The 18968-nt window shown below is 46.7% G+C and overlaps 1 protein-coding gene across 1 annotated transcript in view; it reads right to left on the bottom strand.

Annotated features, from left to right (window-relative positions):
* Window positions 1-18968, bottom strand: part of LOC122931395 (mitochondrial intermediate peptidase) — a 101433-nt gene that overhangs the window by 63579 nt on the left and 18886 nt on the right. The window contains 3 exon segments of the mRNA XM_044285469.1: window positions 340-493; window positions 14128-14180; window positions 18212-18272. Of these exon segments, the coding sequence (XP_044141404.1) occupies window positions 340-493; window positions 14128-14180; window positions 18212-18272 (268 nt within the window).

The raw sequence follows: 18968 nt of genomic DNA, 5'->3' as shown, positions 1-18968 counted from the left end.
GCAACTGGTCACAGAACTGGAAATAGTCTCAAACTATGGAACAGTAAAAGGGCTTTCATGAATCCATCGGGACCTGGAGAAACCATTTAAATTTATTCTACATCACCAGTTACAAATCTTTGCTATCAAATCAGTATTTAGAGTAACAGAATCTGTCACTTGTCAATGGATGTAAAAGTGACCAATACAAGCCATATAAGCACAGGAATGAAGTCAGCTAAGAAGGTGGGGTCCAGGGTAGAGGACCACCCTCTATGATGTCCTCATAGCTGGTTAAGTAGTTGGCAGTTGTTCTCATTTATATTTTTCAGCTTTTTCCACAGATACATGGCGAATTACCAGCTTCCTGACGTCCTCTGACCACACCTCGCCCTTCTCTGGCTGCTCAGAATACAGAGAAATGCCAAGAAGTTGGTTGAAAAGTGAATTTAATCCTTCCATGCAGGCACCAAGGGAGAAGAATGGAGAGTACAAGCTGGGCTCTATGTTATACCTAAGGGAGACATAAAAATAAAAACAGTATGGTAATAAAATCCAAGGACAGACATGGCAAATAACCATCGTCATCAGGAACGTTCCTCCATGTGTCAATACGAAAACAAAACTGTGACTGTGTCCCACTGAATACCAATGTCAGAGAGACCTGCCAGTGGAAAGACTTCAACAGCACTTCTTACCACAGTCCCAGAAAATAACATCCCTTAAAATGCGCTTGTGCCGTCTACATATCGATGAGCTGCACCCACATGCCACTAAGCGCACCCAATCCAGCAGGAGTCGGCTACTCATCGATCGCCCACCGCAGAGTACAGTCCTGACCAGTGCCCAGATGCCACAGAGCCGGGGCTGCACAACTATGCCACCACAGTGTTGTGGTCCTGTCAGGCTGTATATACACAGAGGACATCCACAGAGGCCGAATATACACAGAGGACATCCACAGAGGCCGTATATACACAGAGGACATCCACAGAGGCCGAATATACACAGAGGACATCCACAGAGGCCGAATATACACAGAGGACATCCACAGAGGCCGTATATACACAGAGGACATCCACAGAGGCCGTATATACACAGAGGACATCCACAGAGGCCGTATATACACAGAGGACATCCACAGAGGCCGTATATACACAGAGGACATCCACAGAGGCCGTATATACACAGAGGACATCCACAGAGGCCGTATATACACAGAGGACATCCACAGAGGCCGTATATACACAGAGGACATCCACAGAGGCCGTATATACACAGAGGACATCCACAGAGGCCGTATATACACAGAGGACATCCACAGAGGCCGTATATACACAGAGCACATCCACAGAGGCCGTATATACACAGAGCACATCCACAGAGGCCGTATATACACAGAGCACATCCATAGAGGCCGTATATACACAGAGCACATCCATAGAGGCCGTATATACACAGAGCACATCCATAGAGGCCGTATATACACAGAGCACATCCATAGAGGCCGTATATACACAGAGCACATCCATAGAGGCCGTATATACACAGAGCACATCCATAGAGGCTGTCAGGGAGAAGAAGTTTTTGCAATAAAAAAAATAATAAAAAAAATTAAAATTCCAAGTCATGTCTCTTCTTTTCAGGTTATCTGCCATCGTTTCGTCTGAATCCTCCATCCATCGCATCACTTCAAACGTGTTTTCCCTCTCACTAAGCTAATGTGCCTCATGTGCCTTTGATTAACTCGCCATCGTTAGGTCGGCTTTCAGTGCCCGTAATAGTAGAATCTCCCCAATTGTCATAAAAATTACAGCCAGCCCGTTACATAAGCTTCTGGTTGGCAAAAAAAATAAGCACCACAAGATGTTTGACATCTGCTTCTTGCAAAGCTTGTTCTTCTCAGCGGCTGCCAGGAAAACCCATCTACTCGCCCCTCTTGATATTGTGAGCACTGAAGTCGACAATCACTAAAAGGTCAAGCGAACTTAAACGGCAACCACATGAGTTCAGGGTCTGAATCTGGGTCATTACCCAGGTTGTTTGGTGAAAAGTCAAAGTACAAAGCGTGAGATACAGGGAACGTCTGTGCGGGCTGAACTGGAAGGCTGGGAAATGAATTCTTTGGTAGGAACGAAGGCTTCAATTATCACTGCGCTACACATTTACATGGGAATGACACACTGGCCGCCATCTTCACACAGCGGAGTCAGAGTATGTTCATCAACACACCGAAAATTAAGCCTCATTCGCACGTCAGTGTTTCACAGACGTGTGCTGTACGTGTTCTCCACGGACAGCACACGGCCGCATTTATCTTAATGTGTTTATTATTAAGACAATAGTGTTTTAGCGCGGTCCGTGGGTCAGTGTTTTTAGCATGCTCTATTTTGTCCGTGTTCACGGATCCATCACGTCCATTATAGTCTATGCGTCCATGAAAACCACAGATGCCATACATGTTGCATCCGTGTTTCACGGATCATTAAGAAGAGAGGCTTTGAAAATTATTTTCAGCTGTTCAGCGTCAGTGAAACACTGATGCAACACGGAGAGCAAAAAACGGACACACGGATCCATAACTGACCACCTGCTCACAGATTTCAGCACGGACATGTGAATGAGGCTTTAAAGGGGCTGTCCAACATTTTGATATTGATGGCCTATCGTCAGGATAGGTCATCATCAGCAGGGCCGGGGGGGGCCCCCCAGCTTCAGTCTGGCGGATCTGACTCCAGAGTGGGGAATTTCACGGCTTAGGAGTCCCTGCTCGGACTCCTTATATGGATGTGTCCACATATGGAGTCAGTGTTATGAATGTGAAAGGGGTATTCCAAAGCATGGTCACTATCCTTGGGGACACCCTGTGTATATAAGTCTAATTTATAACTATTTTTGAAATGTTTCCATGGTTACAGACCACCCTGCAATCCATCAGCGGTGGTCATGCTTGCACACTATAGGAAAAAGTGTCAGCCTCTCTGGTGGCAGGGACCGTGGGAGCGCACATAGGCTAGTGCTTTTTCTATATTGTGCAAGCACGACCACCACGGATGGATTGCAGGGTGGTCTGTAACCATGGAAACGAGCAGTGTATAATGTGATAGAAAAATGAACCCAGCCAGCAAAGGAAGCGTATATGGATATACCATACATTAGTAAATGGCTTGTATTAACTTTCTCTACAGTGATAAATGCCACTTACCGAAGTGAGACGACCCCTTTAAAGACAAGAACCTTAACCACTGGGCTATAGTTTCTCTTGTATTAGGCCTCATGTACACGACCGTATGTATTCTGTGGTCCGCAAAAATACGGATGATGATGGGGTATAAATCTGTGAGGGAGCGCCGGAATCGACAGAATGTAACTGTGTTGTTAGTACATTACTACAAGATTTGGGGCCCCACTTTTGATTTTGCCCAGGGTCCACATTTTGTCTAAAACTGGCCCTGATCATAAGCATCTGATCGGTGGGGGTCTGACTTACAGAACCCTTGCCGATCAGCCCTCCCCACTGAACAAGCAGAGCGCTGGAAATCGTATAGTGGTTGTGCTTGGTACTGCAGCCCAGGCCCATTCACTTGAATGAGACTTATCTGTGCTTAGGCCATGTGATATCAACGGCATAGGAAGAGACCACAGCGCTCACAGGAGCACTGCGACCTCTTCAAACAGCTGACTAGTGGGGGATGCTGGGAGTCAGACCCTGACCTGACAGGTTTTGTATAAAATATAATAGTCTGCTTTTTACCCGGAAACAATGCCCCTCCATGGCCGTGTCTGGTAATGTAGCTCGGCCACATAAAAAAAAAAAAAAAAGGGACATAGGAGAGCAAACAGACCATCTCCCTGGGATCAGCTGAGAAAAGGGGAGGGAGGTCTCCACGTCATTACTAATAGAGAGGAAGCTCAGTGACCAAACCGTTTCCGAACTGTCCTGGATCCAGCGGGACAGCCCCGGATTTCAGAGGCAATCCTGGGAGGGCCGATGTATGTCCAGCTCTCAACTGTCTTAGGGTACATTCACATGACCTTAAAGGGGTTTATCCAATTTCAAGAAACCCCCCCCTCCACATGTGCCGGGCCCCTCACCGGTAATATAATTACCCCGCTCCCGGCACAGCTTCTGCTCCCCGCACCGCCGCTTCTCCCTGCACACGGATTAAAACATCCGGTGTCGGGGATGGAGCAGCCAATGGCAGACAGGGACGGGGACGATCCTCCCTAGCGTCACCCGCAATGCTAGGGAGGCATTTTTGCGAAACGTACACAGAAATGTCTATTCTTGTCTGCGATTTCTTATAGGTACAACTGCAGCAAACTCGCATCTGTTTGGTGATCATTGTAACTAGTGTTGAGAGAAGCGTGCTTTGGATCATAGAGCCTTAGACGCTTTGTTCAAATGTATGGGCTTCACGGAGGTGAAATTCTTGCGAGACTTCATTGAATAACTTCAGACTTCGATTATTCAACTTGAAAACCATTTTAAGTTGCCTTCTGTACCGACTGGCACCTTGGTACCAAAGCAGACTTCGGATTGCAGTTTTAAAATGTTTTTCAAGTTGCGGAATCGAATGCCGAAGTTATGCATGCCGGACTTAACGAACCTCACCTCCGCACAGCCCATACATTTGAATGCTGTACAGAGACGGTGAAGTTTTGAACGCAGTGGCCTCGGCTCTATGATCCGAAGCGCGCTTAGCTCAGGCCTAAAACTTCAGATATGTTATATTGACCTCAGATTTTGAGCAGTGGGGATCTGGGTGCCGAGACCCTGATGGATTGCTAAAACGAGGGGCAGAAGCAGAGTGGCGGTTTGGCGAGACGGGAGCAATGGTGATGGCCTTGTTGCACCAAACATATAATTTGCATATCATGAAAAATCTCAGGATTGGGGAGGGGAAATACAGTTTTATTCAGGTGTCATTCATCTAACTGCACACTTGATTTGATAAGGAGGTCTCTGATGACAGACTCCCTGAACTGCAGCGCTCTCCTCTGCACCAGACCATTCGGCACTGCCTTCATTTTCACACTAGATACCCTCCCCCATAGCACACAGGGGATAAATGTCTGATCGGCATGGGTCCTATTGCTGGGGTCCCACCAATCATGAGAACTGGGACCTGTTTTGGTGGCAGACACGCATGAGCGCGGCCGCTCCGTTCGGCTCTATGGGGCTGTTGGCCCTAGCAGTCCCATAGAGATGAATGGAGTGGCGGATACACAGGTCTGTCACTTTCACTTTCCAACGCGGGAACCTGGGCCTCCATTCTCGTCTGGATAGGGGATTAATTGTTGTAATCGCACAACCCCTTTAAGACTTGTATTTCCGTGTTCCCGCCTGCTTTGCACCACATACAGAGCTAAATAGTAGGCCATGATAATGAGGCGCAGATTTCTCGCTGGGTTTAGTCGGCTTCGCTCGCCTCTTGTATTTATTTGGGACCTGGGGCAGAATGACAAACCTATAATGAGAAGATGACTCATGGAGAAGTTACCCGGCTCCGGCTCCTCTCCACATGTCATCTTCACCAGCTATTCTAGCCTCTAATCCTGTAAGTGCATGTTTAAGGATAGCTGGAAGCAGACATGCAAGGCAGCACCGGCGCAGGCAGAGCAGCCATCCAGTAATTGTCTGGCCTTAGGAAAGCTCAGGGCCATACACCGAAATATGTTACAACTAGCACTGGAAAGGAGCAAAGGTGATCGGAATAACTCTGGGACTTACACGTTACCACTGGTCTCCCTCCACAGATGTTATTGCTGGAGGGTCTTCAGTAGCAACTATTCTTACTGTTGTGCCGTTCCTTTATTATTCCTTCTAGAAGTTTATAAATGAATTACTAGCAATTTGCATTGAAGGTCCAGATGGGTGTTACCACTCTTTTTCTGCACAAAGGACATTTATAGAATGTTTCAATTTTCGAAGCATCTATTCTTATGATTCTGTTATGCCATTCCTTTATTATTCCTTCTAGAAGTTTTCTGAATGAACTACTAGCAGTTTGCTTGAAGGTCCAGATGGGTGTTACCAGTTGCAGGGTGTCCCTGCACCGTCTGACACTGGTAGGACTTATTGGATAGTATCAGACTGTGCAGGGACACACCTTCACCTGGTAACACCCAAATGGACTTTTATTGCAAACTGCTGGCAATTTATTAATTGACTTCTAACAGAAATCAGGAATAATAATGGAATGACACAACATAGAGTCATAAGAATATGCTCCAAAATTATTACATGGGAGGTGCAAGGGTTACTAAAACAGACATGTCAGGACACAGGGCCTCTTTGAAGGGGTTTTCCATCTTTTTTAGGGCTCATGCACACAACCGTATGTATTTTGTGGTCCGCAAAAAAGCATCCACAAAAAATATGGATGACGTCCGTGTGCATTCCGTATTTTGCAGAACGGAACTGCTGGCCCCTAACAGAACAGTCCTATCCTTGTCCAAAATACAGACAATAATAGGAAATGTTCAATTTTTTGGAGGAACGGAAATACGGAAACGGAATGCACCCGGAGTAGCTTCTGTTTTTTTTGGGGTTTTTTTGCCGACCCATTGAAATAAATGGTTCCGCATACGGTCCGCAAAAAAACAAAACGTAAAGAAAATATGTTCGTGTGCATGAGCCCTAATTCTGATGTGCTATCCTCTGGATAGGTCATGAGAATCTGATCGGTGGGGGTCCAACACCCAGGACCCCCGCTTAAATGTTGTGAGCCTTCTCGCAGCTTCTCCTAGGCCCAATGACATCACTTTCATCGGTCACATGGCCTAGGTTCTGTGCTTGGAGGCAACGTTTCTCACTGGAGTGCCATAGTCCCCACAAATAGCTGGTTAGTGGGGGGGTCCCGGGTGTCAGACTCCTGCTGATCAGATACTGATGACCTATCCTGAGGATAGGTCATCTGTATAAAAAAGTCAGAAAACCCCTTTAACTTCCAAGGCCTTACGCAGTTTTTCATGACTTTAAATGCTTGCTACAACTGCAATATAGGGCTAGAGCTTGGAATGAAATCTGTAGGTACAATATTCAGGGAGCAGCACTTGTTTAATGTCGGGATGTGGCATGGGAAGTGTTACTTGCTCGTTCTGTGTCTGTTTAAGGGTCCATTCACACGTCCGTAGAGTACTGCGGATCCGCAATACACCCGGCCGGCACCTCCATAGAACTGCCTATTCTTGTTCCATTTTTTTGGGGAGCTGCGGACCGGAAGATCGGGGCAGCACTCCAGAAATGCGTATGCGGACAGCACACTGTGTGCTGTCCGCATCCATTCCTGCCCCATAGAGAATGAATGGGTCGCAATTTGCGGAACGGGTGCGGACACATTCACGGACGTGTGAATGGACCCTAATCGAGGAGGGAGAAAGAGAAGCTGCAGGTCGCATTGTGAAGCCTCCAGAGTGGTGCTACACAGGAACTGATGGAAAGCAGATATTTTTGGTCCTCCAGTATTGATACATTTTTGAAGAGATGTCCATGTTGACACATACACAGTCTGCTCTCTACACAGTCATTTTTTCCATCACATTATACACTGCTCATTTCCATGGTTACGACCACCCTGTAATCCAGCTGTTGTGGTCATGCTTGCACAATGTATGAAAAATCGCTGGCCTACGTGCAATCCCGCTGTCCCGGCCACCAGAGAAACCATTGCTTTTTTCCCTCTAGTGTGCAAGCACGGCCACCGCAGCTGGTTTGCAGGATGGTCATACAGTAACCCCTATAAATGGGCAGTGTATAATGTGAAGGAATAATGAATCCAGCCAGCAAAGAAAGTAATCTGGACAATCACAATACATTAGTAAGTGCCTGGTATTAACTTCCTCTACATGATCTAAGTGCCATTTGCTGAAGTATGAAATTCACTGCGTGATATTCGTATAATTAATTATTTTGCCTGCATTACTGAAACTCCCTTTTTTTTACCACTAGATTCCAATAGTGAGTTACTAGCGCCATCTGGTGTTCGAAAACAAAGTGCAATGACCAGAAATACCAATTGCACACAGGTTTATTTCTTCTAGTTCAGCACTTCAGCAGAGGAAAAATATGTGGTGCTGACTCAAAGGTAAATCTGAAGAATGGTATGATTTCAACAAAATAACATAAAACCTGCAGAAGCCTCACATGGTCACGCTGAAATGTTAAAAAGCACAGATCGCTAGTATTGGTTTTATTAATATTTTAAGGGAGTCTTTTAGCACAATTTTGCACATTAATCCAAGCTTAATAGCTAGTAGGGCTTGCAGAGTGTGAACAAACTAGATTTTGTACTTACCGTAAAATCTATTTCTCTTCTGTTCATTGGGGGACACAGGCTTGACCTTGGGTACAGCTGTTGCCACAAGGAGGCGACACTAAGCACAAAGGTGTGAGCTCCTCCCTGCAGCTATACCCTTCCTACAGGGACTCAGCTAAATCAGTTAGTGCAAAAGCTGTAGGAAAAGCATAAGGAAAAACAGGAAAACCAAACAACGTACAAACCCGGAAACACGCAGGCCACAACGAGGCCCGTAACCAGAGAGAATGGGTGGGAGCTGTGTCCCCCAATGAACGGAAGAGAAACAGATTTTACGGTAAGAACACAAATCTAGTTTTCTTATCCGTATCATTGGGGGACACAGGCTCGACCTTGGGACATTACAGAGCAGTCCCAGGGGTAGGTCACAAACAAAGAAGCCATCCGGACAATCAGAGAACCGCCGTCTACAAAACTCTACGCCCCAGAGAAGCGTCAGAAGATGCAAAGTCGAAGCCCCATGATGCACTGCCCAAGAGGCCCCCACCGCCCCGAGCAGAATGAGCAGTAACCCGGAAGGGGGGAGCCCGGTCACTGATGCGGTACGCTTCCACAATGACCAAACAAATCCATCGGGAAATGGAAACTTTGGACGCAGTCAGCCCTCATCTCGGACAAATAGATGTGAATGGCTCGAACCAAATCCAGAGTGTGGAGCGACTGCTCACGAGGATGAGACAGGGCAGGACAAAAAGATGGAATGCCAACACGACCTTCGGAAGGAAGGACTGGACAGAATGAAGAACTACTTTGTCCTGGTGGAGGATAAGGAAGGGGGGCCGACAAGAAAGAGCCGCTAGCTCCGACACCCTACGGGTGGAAGTGATTGCCCCCAAAAAGGCCACCTTGTAGGACAGGAGACAGGGACACCTGCTGGAAAGGCTCAAACATAGAGGACTGGAGAGCGCTGAGCACCAGATTAAGGTCCCACGGATTCAACAGAGGCCGGTAAAGGGGGCGCAGCGTGCGCCACCCCCTGCAGAACAGTCCGAACCGCAAAAGCGATTCCAAGTTTCATTGAAAAATAATGGAAAGGGCCAAAACTTGCCCTTTGAGGGAACTGATAGCCAGCCCCAAGTCCATGCCTGACTACAGGAAAGACAAGAGTCGAGGGAACGAGAACCAAATGGGAGACAACTGGTGGCGTTTGCACCAACTGAAGTAGGATTTCCAGGTCCGGTGATAGATCCGGGAGGACGACTGCTTCCTAGCACGAATCATGGTCTGGACAACCGCATCCAAGAAACCCCGAGCCCTTAGTACAGCGGCTTTAGCAGTCGTGCCGTTAAATGTAGTGACCCTAATTTCGGGTGGAAGATCGGTCCCTGAGACAAAAGGTCCTCCAGAAAGAGAAGACGCCAGCGTTCGTCGGCGAGGAGGGAGACTAGGGATGCGTGCCATACTCTGCGTGGCCAGGCCAGGGCCACGAGAATGACCTTTGGACCCAATTTTCCGGAGAAGAGACAGAATGAGCGGAAGAGCAGCGATCATAAGTGCGTCCGATGCCCGAGCCAGAGGATCCTTTGACCTCGCCCACAAAGGTCTCTACCTTGCGGTTGAAGCGGGAGGCCATGAGATCCTTTATGTCTATCGAGGACAGGAATTCCCCCGGGTCCATGGATGCAATGGCTGAATGCAGGGACTCCACCGGGAAGCAGCGGAGCCGAAGGAATCTGTTGAGGGCTTTGAGGTCTAGGATGGGACAGACCATACCCTCCTTCTTGGGGACTACAAAGAGATTGGAGTAGAATCCGCAAAAACGGTCTTGAGGCGGAACCGGAAGAATCACTCCCTGCCACAGAAGGTAGAGAATAGCCTGAAAAAATGGTCAGCGGAGGGAGAGGTGGGGGGCAAAGCGAAAAAACCAGGGCGGAGGTGGGGATCGGAACTCCAGTTTGTAACCCTCCGATATGACTTCTCGCACCCAGGCATCCGACACATGAGCTAGCCAGATATGCTGGAACAGATGAAGATGACCTCCCACTCAAACTGGGGGGTGCCAGAGGCCACCCGTCATGCAGAGGAGGACTTGGGGGTATAGGGCTTGGAGCCCTGCTGGTGAGGACGCCAGGGAGGGTGAGGCTTGAAAGATGGTTTGCGCTTCTGCTCTGGGGCAGATTTGACGGCTGGCCAAAAGGGTCGAAAAATAGGTTTGCGCTTTTTAGACCTGTCAAAGCGTGTCCTGCTCTGCAGCAAATGGGTGCTTTTACCCCCTGTAGCATCAGAGATAATCTCATCCAGACGCTTGACAAAAAGTCTGCTATCTGTAAAGGGGAGGGATGTCCAGGCCCATTTAGAAGCGTTATCCACCGCCCAGCAAGATAGCCACAGGGTACAGCGAATAGCCACCAAAAGGGCTGAAGAGAGGGTCAAAAGCCTGGCCACGTCCAGAGAGGCCTCACAGATGTAAGAGCTGGCTTGGGAAAGTTGCGCTGCAATATCCGAAAGTTCCTCCGGGGAGTCCCGAGAGGCGAGGCCCTGCCGTAGCTTGTTTGCCCATCATAGCCTTACTAACCCATGTCGAGGCAAAAACCGGGTGCAGGGAAGTGCTTTAAAAGAAGATTTGGCAAAAGATTCCAATTTCTTATCTCTTGGGTCACAGAAGAAGGCCCCATCCGTGATAGGCAAGGTGGTATTCTTAGCCAGGCGGGATACCGGAGGGTAAACAATAGGAGAGGACGACCACTTTTTTGTCAAATCCTCTGGAAAGGAATATAAGGCTACTTTCACACTTGCGTTTGGAGCGGATCCGTCTGGTGTCTGTACAGACGGATCCGCTCCTATAATGCAAACGCTTGCATCCGTTCAGAACGGATCCGTTTGCATAACAGTTTTTTTCAGATCAGATTTTTCACTTCGTGAAAACTCAGATCCAACAGTATATTCTAACACAGAGGCGTTCCCCACACTGGCCACCAATGAGTTAAAAACAGAGGAGGGAAGGGGGGGGGGGGGGGGGGGTGCCAGGCAGCAGGGGGCAGTTTCACGATCTAACTCAAATCCGATGGTATATTCTAACATAGAGGCGTTCCCATGGTGATGGGGACGCTTCAAGTTAAAATATACCATCGGATTGGAGAAAACTCCGATCTGATGGTATATTAGGGTCTCCTGACTTTACATTGAAAGTCAATGGGGGACGGATCCGTTTGCAATTGCACCATATTGTGTCAACGTCAAACGGATCCGTCCCCATTGACTTGCATTGTAACGCTGGACGGATCCGTTTGGCTCCGCACGGCCAGGCGGACACCCGAACGCTGCAAGCTGCGTTCGGGTGTCCGCCTGCTGAGCGGAACGGAGGCCAAACGGTGCCAGACTGATGCATTCTGAGCGGATCCGCATCCACTCAGAATGCATTGGGGCAGTACGGATCCGCTCGGGGCCGCTTGTGAGAGCCTTCAAACGGAAATCACAAGCGGAGCCCCGAACATAGAAACATAGAATGTGTCGGCAGATAAGAACCATTTGGCCCATCTAGTCTGCCCAATAAGCTAGTGTGAAAGTAGCCTAAGATGTCTAAATGTTTCGGTAAAGCAAAACGCCTATCAGGGAAGTTCCATTCCTTGGAAAGGGAGGAATGAAACCCTGGGTGGTTGGGGAACACCTTTGGTAAGCGACGGGATCGCCTGTAGGAAAAACCAGAACCGGCAGTGGAGGGCGCAGGGTCCTCAACCTGTAAGGTTTCAACAACCGCTGCGATGACATTGTCTATCATAGCGGACAGTTTGGAAGACTGGTCCTCCGGTGAGACAAAGTCGGCGTCTGACAACTTTTCCTCAGAACACACCTCTTCTAATGAGGACGCATCGAAGATAGACTCATTGGGAGGTGGCGGAGAGATGGATGAAACAGGGGACGCAGACGCCCTTTGAGGAGAGGGTGGTGTGGGCTGTTTTGCATGAAGGCTGCTATAGGGAGCAGCAGAGGGATCCCCAGATCCTGACTGGTCAGAGGGTGGCTGCGTGGCCAAACGCCCCAGCATGTCCACAATTGCCCTGTTGGAATGGGAAACGTCCTGCACCATCTTAGACAGAGAGTGCACGCACTCCGGCTCCACCATGGGCTGGGCAGGGGGGCGACTGGGACAGGGTAAGAGCCACTTGGTGGTGGAGCAGAGCAAGAGGAGCAGATGGGGTCCGACTGACCGGATGGGTATTGTTGACACATTGAGCACTGCGTATTCAACAATTTGCAAAACAGGGATGGTGAAAAACCATCCAAATCTTCTCTACATCCATGCAGAGATGATTGCCAACAGCCCAGATGTATATAGTCTATGGGCGGTCGGCAAGCTGATAAGCTGGCCATGCACTTTAGTTAGCAGTCAGCCAACTGCAGTCATTCCTCCTGACCCCTTCAGCTCATCTGAGCACATGTGTTGTCAATAAGCCACTGCCTGACATCCACCATTGCGTAAAACTTGGGATGCACCAAACATATTACTTGTTGTCCAGTCCCACTGAAACTGATTACCCAACATTGGTCTAATGTGAATGGCTACCATTAGAGCTGATCTGGTTTGTCTAGTACCCAGAAGGAGAAAAGACTACAGCGTTTAAAGAGTAACTAGACTTTTGTATTAAATTTTTATATGATGTCCCTAAAAAAACTTTTTCTAATATATTTTATATTTTTCATACACATGCGGGCTGAGAAATTTATGAATGGGGCAGCGCTGTCTGTACGGGCAGAAGCCCATATTGCTGGCATTGCACATACCAGGATTAGCTAAGCTGAGTGCTCTCCTGCTTCTGCCTGCTCCTCTAAGCTAAGAGAACTGCATGTCGGCTATTAGCTTAGCAGAGCAGGCAGAAGCAGTAGCCCACTCCACTAGTCCTGGCATAGTACATAGGTACAGGGTACCCATGTGCTATCCCAGGAGTTGGTAATCCTCTGGGGGGGCACGGGCAGGAGCAGCAATGTGCGCTCCGGCCTGTACTCACAGCGCTGCTGCGGCCCCATTCATAAATTTCACACGCCGTATACCGCTGAGCTGTCAGCGGTGTTCAGAGAACTGAGTTTTGAGAACACAGTGAATGGTGCGCTTTAGGTAGGAAAAACACTAAGGAATAAACAAAATTAATAAATAAAATATATTAGAAAAAGTTTTATTAGAGCATTAGGGACATCATATTAAAATTTCATACAAAGGTTTAGTTACTCTTTAAAGGCTATATTAGACGTTCTAGCGTAATATAGTTCGCCAAACTGTGTGATAGTTTCCAGAGATCACAATTAAGGCAATTATATGATTTATTCAATGAACATCATATCTTGTGATATAAAAGGTAGGAGCTGGTAATAAAACACCTCTGCCATATCTATGTGCGAGTCCAATTGTCAAGTCACAATTTATTTTCAACGCACCACCACGTATAAATGATAATGCAGAGTAATAAGTGGAACAGAAGACATTAAAACATTCTGTTAACAACAGTTAAGTTATTTTTCAGGATTTTAATACTGATGACCTATTATCCGGATAGGTCATCAGTATTGGATCGGTCGTGGTCCGACCCTGGGATCCCCGCCAATCAGCCGTTTGATAAGACACAGACTTGTGAACACTTCTCTGTGCTTACCAAGCACAGTGCCATCCATTGTATAGGGGCTGTGCTTGGTTTCGCACTCATTCCTATTGAAGTGAATGGGGGTGAGCACGATAACATGCACAGCGAAGGCTGCAGCGCTCAAACAGCTGATTGACGGTGGTCCCGGGTGTCGGACCCCCACCGATCAGATACTAATGACCTATGCTGAGGAACAGTCATCAGTATCAAAATCCTGGAAAACCCCTGTAATTATAAGGAAGAGTCTGACTTACTTTTCTGCACGTAAAACACCAGAATAATAAGGAGGATCCCACGGCATCAATTCCTAATGACAAAAATATTGCAAGCAAACAACATATTAGGAAGTGATATTTTTTTAATAGAGTAAAAAATTATTTTAAATATCCTAAAAATATCCTTAAGGCAACATTTACACCACCATATGTGTTTTGTGGTCCGCAAAAAAAAACAATGATGTTCCGTATGGCATACGTTTTTTTGCGGATCCATTGTAACCATGCCTATCCTTGTCAGAAAAACGGACAAGAATAGGACATATTCTATTATTTTTTTGCAAGGGTATGGAACGGACATACGGATGTGGATGGCACACATAGAAACATAGAAAGTGTCGGCAGATAAGAACCATTTGGCCCATCTAGTCTGCCCAATATGTTGGGCAACTATGCTCGGCCAAACACCATTTCGGCTCGAGCATCGCTATGCTCGGCACATCGCAGAGTTCGGCCTAATGTTGAGTGTGCTCAAGCACGATGCTCGAGTCAGTGTATTTAAATCTAATTTAGCCTCTATTTCTGAAAGGTTTTTGGTGGGATTCGAACTCACAACCTTCTACATTACAGCCCAGAATGATAACCACTACACTATACAGATGCACGGCGTGTCTGCATTTTTTGCAGACCCGTTGAAATGCAGGAGTCTGCATCCTATCCGCAAAAAAAATTAAAAAAAAGGAACGGACACAAACAAAATATGTTCGTGTGAATGTAGCCTAAACACAATAAAGAACATGGAGGGTTCATTTGCGAGACTCCTTAAAGGGGTATTCCCATCTCAGACAATGGGGGCATATGGCTAGGATAGGCCCCCATTGTCCGATAGGTGCGGCTCCTAGAACGGAGCGGGAAGAGCTGTGGCTGGAAGACCCCGGATATCCCGGGGTCCATCCACCACCAAGCGCTGCTCCTATAGAAGCGAATGGGAGCGCACCGGGCACGCGCAGCCCCTGCTTCCATTCATTTTTATGGGGCAGACAGAAATAGCCGAGCCAGCGCTCTGCTATTTTCGGTGGCCCCATAGAAATGAATGGCGGGCGGCTGCCCATGAGCCGTGCGCCCTCCTTTTATTTTCCTGCTCCGTTCTCATTGTAGGTGTGGGTCCCAGAGGTGGGACCCGCACCCATCAGACAATGGGGGTATATCCTAGCGATATGCCCCCATTGTCTAAGATGGCAAAACCCCTTTGATACTCTTTGAATGTAACTTAAACTCATAGGCCAAGTGAAATCCAATCATACAGCTTAGGGATCGACCGATTATCGGATTTACCGATATTATCGGCCGATATTCAGGATTTTGAACACTATCGGTATCGGCATCTATTTTGCCGATATTCCGATAGTGTATGGGGAACACAGATGGCGCTGCTGTCAGCGCTCTCCGTGTTCCCCTTAGCAGCACAGGGGAGAAGGAGCAGTGCGCCCCCCCAAGCCCCCCAGTATCAGACATTGGTGGCGCAGTGCGCCCCCCAAGCCCCCCCCCCCTCCCAGTATTAAGCATTGGTGGCGCAGTGCGCCCCCCCTCCCCCATTAAGCAGTGGTGGCGCATAGGGCCCCCCACCCCAGTCGCAGTGCGCCCCCCCACAGGATCCCCTCTCCCTTGCTCCTCCGATCGGAGCCCCAGCAGTGTAATGCTGGGGCTCCGATCGGTTACCATGGCAGCCAGGACGCTATTGAAGCTCTGGCTGCCATGATAAGCTCCATGCTGCTCTGTGCACAAAGCACAGAGCAGCAGGGACAGTGTGAGCTCCTATTCACCCTGATAGATCTCTATCAGGGTGAATAGGACAAGGGTTCTAGTCCCTAAGGGGGCTAAAAGTTAGTTAAAAAAAAAAAATTACAAAAAAAATTATAAAAACACCAAAATATAAATGAAAAAGAAAGATTTAAAAAAAAAAAATAAACATTAATTTTCAGCAGATTTGTGGGAATTTTTTTATTTTTTTTCAAAAATGAAAATTCCCAGAATATCGGTATAAATTATCGGCTATCGGCCTGAAAGTTCACAAATTATCGGTATCGGCCCTAAAAAATCAATATCGGTCGATCCCTAATACAGCTTACATGGGACAACCTAGGTGCTGGATTATTAGGACTTCCTAAGAATCAGAAGTTTGTACGTAGACAGATAAATCGAGAGTACTCCTGAATCCAGACATGTAATAACTGTGGGCCGCCTTTATTTGGTAAGCTCAGGTATTTGCGCTTCAGAAACTTCTGCTGCATTCAGTTTTTGGGACAGTTAGTAGTTGTGTAACAACTGCCATAATCCGCCATCAGGACACTTCCACATGGGACATTATTTGTGGCTGAAAAATCAGTATGATTTACAACCCCAATTACAAAAAAGTTGGGATGCTGTGTAAAATTCAAGGACTTGCAAATCTCAGAGCCATATTTTATTTACAATAGATCATAGAACAGATTTCAAAGTGAGACATTTTACCATTTCATTAATTAACTAATTTACAACGATGGCAGCAACAAATGTCAAAAAAGCTGGGACAAGGCCACGTCTACCATTGTGTAGCATCCAATTTTCTTTTAACAACATCTGGGAAGTGAGGAGACCAATTGCTGGAGTTTTAGAAGAGGAATGTTGTCCCAATCCTGTTTGATTCTAGCTGCTCAACAGTCCTGGGTCTTCTTTGCCAGATTTTTTGGCAGACAAGCCAGTTTATGCTGACAAGCTGGATGGTTCCTCTCCTCTTGAGTCTTCATAAACAGTGCTGTGATTCCCCCCGAAAATTTCAAGTCTGACCACAGTCCATTTTAAAAGAGCTTTGACCAAGAGAAGATGGTGGGGTTTCTGGATCGTGGTGACATATGGCTTCTTCTTTGCATGATACAGCTATAACTTGGATCTGTGGATTGCTCGAAGAACCGTGTTCACAGACAATGAGGAGGTGGAGGTGTTCCTGAGCCCATACAGTGATCTCCAGTACATATTTATGCCTGCTTTTAATGCAGTGCTGCCTGGGGGACTGTAGATCACGAGCATCCAATACTGACCGTCAGCCTTGTCCCTTGCACACATGGATTTCAAAATGTTCCACAATTTTTAGATACAGATTGTTGCAGATTGGTGATCCTTTGCCCATCTTTGCTTCTGAGAGACTCTGCCTCTCTAACACGTTCTTTTTATACCCAGTCATGTGACTTAGTAAAAAAAATAAAAAAATCCTCCAACAGTTTTTTATTAGTACAATTACTTTTACAGCCTTTTGTTGCTCCTGTCCTATTTCTTTTTAAAGATGCGTTGCTGCCATCAGGTTCTAAATACGTCGGATTTCATCTAAATGCGCTTTTGATGAATTGGTAAAATGTCTCTGATACGTGTTCTATGATCTACTGTGAATAAAATATGGGTCTGTTTTTATTTACATTTCATACATTTTGTCTGGGTTTTGAAATCCACAGCATAAGGGCTCATGCACACAACCGTATGCCCTCCTAGACATAGGGTCAGTGAGCAGGGCCATATGTCCCAGAGCGGCATACATCATGCGCAAGGGAGCGCACAGCATCATAGGGCCGCCCGCAGGACTATTGTCCTGCACTCATATGATTTTACGATCATACGATGTATGCCGCTCCGGGACATATGGCCCGCTCACTGACCGTATGTCTCGGAGGGCATACGGTCATGTGCATGAGCCCTAAAGATCAATTTATGCTGCAGATGTTTTACGCAGCGTGTGTACAGCATAGAATTTTATTACAGATACAATCAAATGTTTTATTGTACACCTTTAAAACCATAACTGGAGCTTAACTCCTCAAGATAGGCCGTCCATACCACAGCAGTGGGGGTCCAACTCTTGGCACCTGCCGCTACTAAGTAGACAACATGGAGGTAGACAAATCCATGTAAACAATAAAGAGGGTACAGTGCTCGCACCAGGGTCGAAATCCCCACCAATCTCATATAAATGGCTTATCCTGAGGATTAGCCATAAGCATCCTCCACCCAGAAAAACGCTTTTCTTTTGTTCAAAATTGCTATAAAAAAATACAATAAAAAAATGGATATTCAAAAGAAAAAAAAAATCCCTTACTGGATTCATGGGGTTCAGCTTCATTTTCATTTCCAGCATCATTTTAAAATCTTTCAATGTTCTGTGAAAAAAGAAATGAAAAAATGAGCACATAGAAGAAATAATGCACAATATGTAGCCTGAAAGATGACAGAATAGAAACCTAGATGTACTGTATATGGCTGGTGTCATGTCCGGCACGCAGATAATGTAAGGCTAGTGACTCAAGACCAGCTAGGAAGTGATTCATGGATTAAACACCTGTTGTGAATTTTGCCGTTAAGCTTCTTGTTAGGCCTCATGCACATGACAGTTGTTTTTTGCGTCCGCAAAAAAAAAAAACGGATGCGGCATCCTTTTTTTTTTTTGGGAGGATCAGTTTTTTTCCCACAGATCCCTTGTAATAAATGCCTATCCTTGTCCGCAAATGCTGTCCGCATCTTTTGCTCCGTTCCGTGGTTCCACAAAAAAAAAATATAACATGTCCTATTCTTGTCCGTTTCGCAGACAAGAATAGGCATTTCTACAATTGGCCGCCTGTTCCGTTCCGCAAATTGCAGACGGCACACGGGCGGCTTTCGTGTTTTGCGGACCGCAAAAAATGGAACGATCGTGTGCATGAGGCCTTTGGCACATGAAAGGCAGTGAAGTTGTAATGAATGGTTTATACTGTGGAGGTTGCAGTCCTCCTATTCTTCTGATTACAATGACATACAGTTGAAACTAGAAGTTTACATACACTATATAAAAAGACACATATGCATGTTTTTCTCAATAT

The sequence above is a fragment of the Bufo gargarizans genome, chromosome 3 (genome assembly GCF_014858855.1).
Source record: "Bufo gargarizans isolate SCDJY-AF-19 chromosome 3, ASM1485885v1, whole genome shotgun sequence".
NCBI classification, from domain to species: domain Eukaryota; kingdom Metazoa; phylum Chordata; class Amphibia; order Anura; family Bufonidae; genus Bufo; species Bufo gargarizans.
Note: the sequence above shows the minus strand (reverse complement) of the source record. Positions and strands in the feature narration are given on the sequence as shown.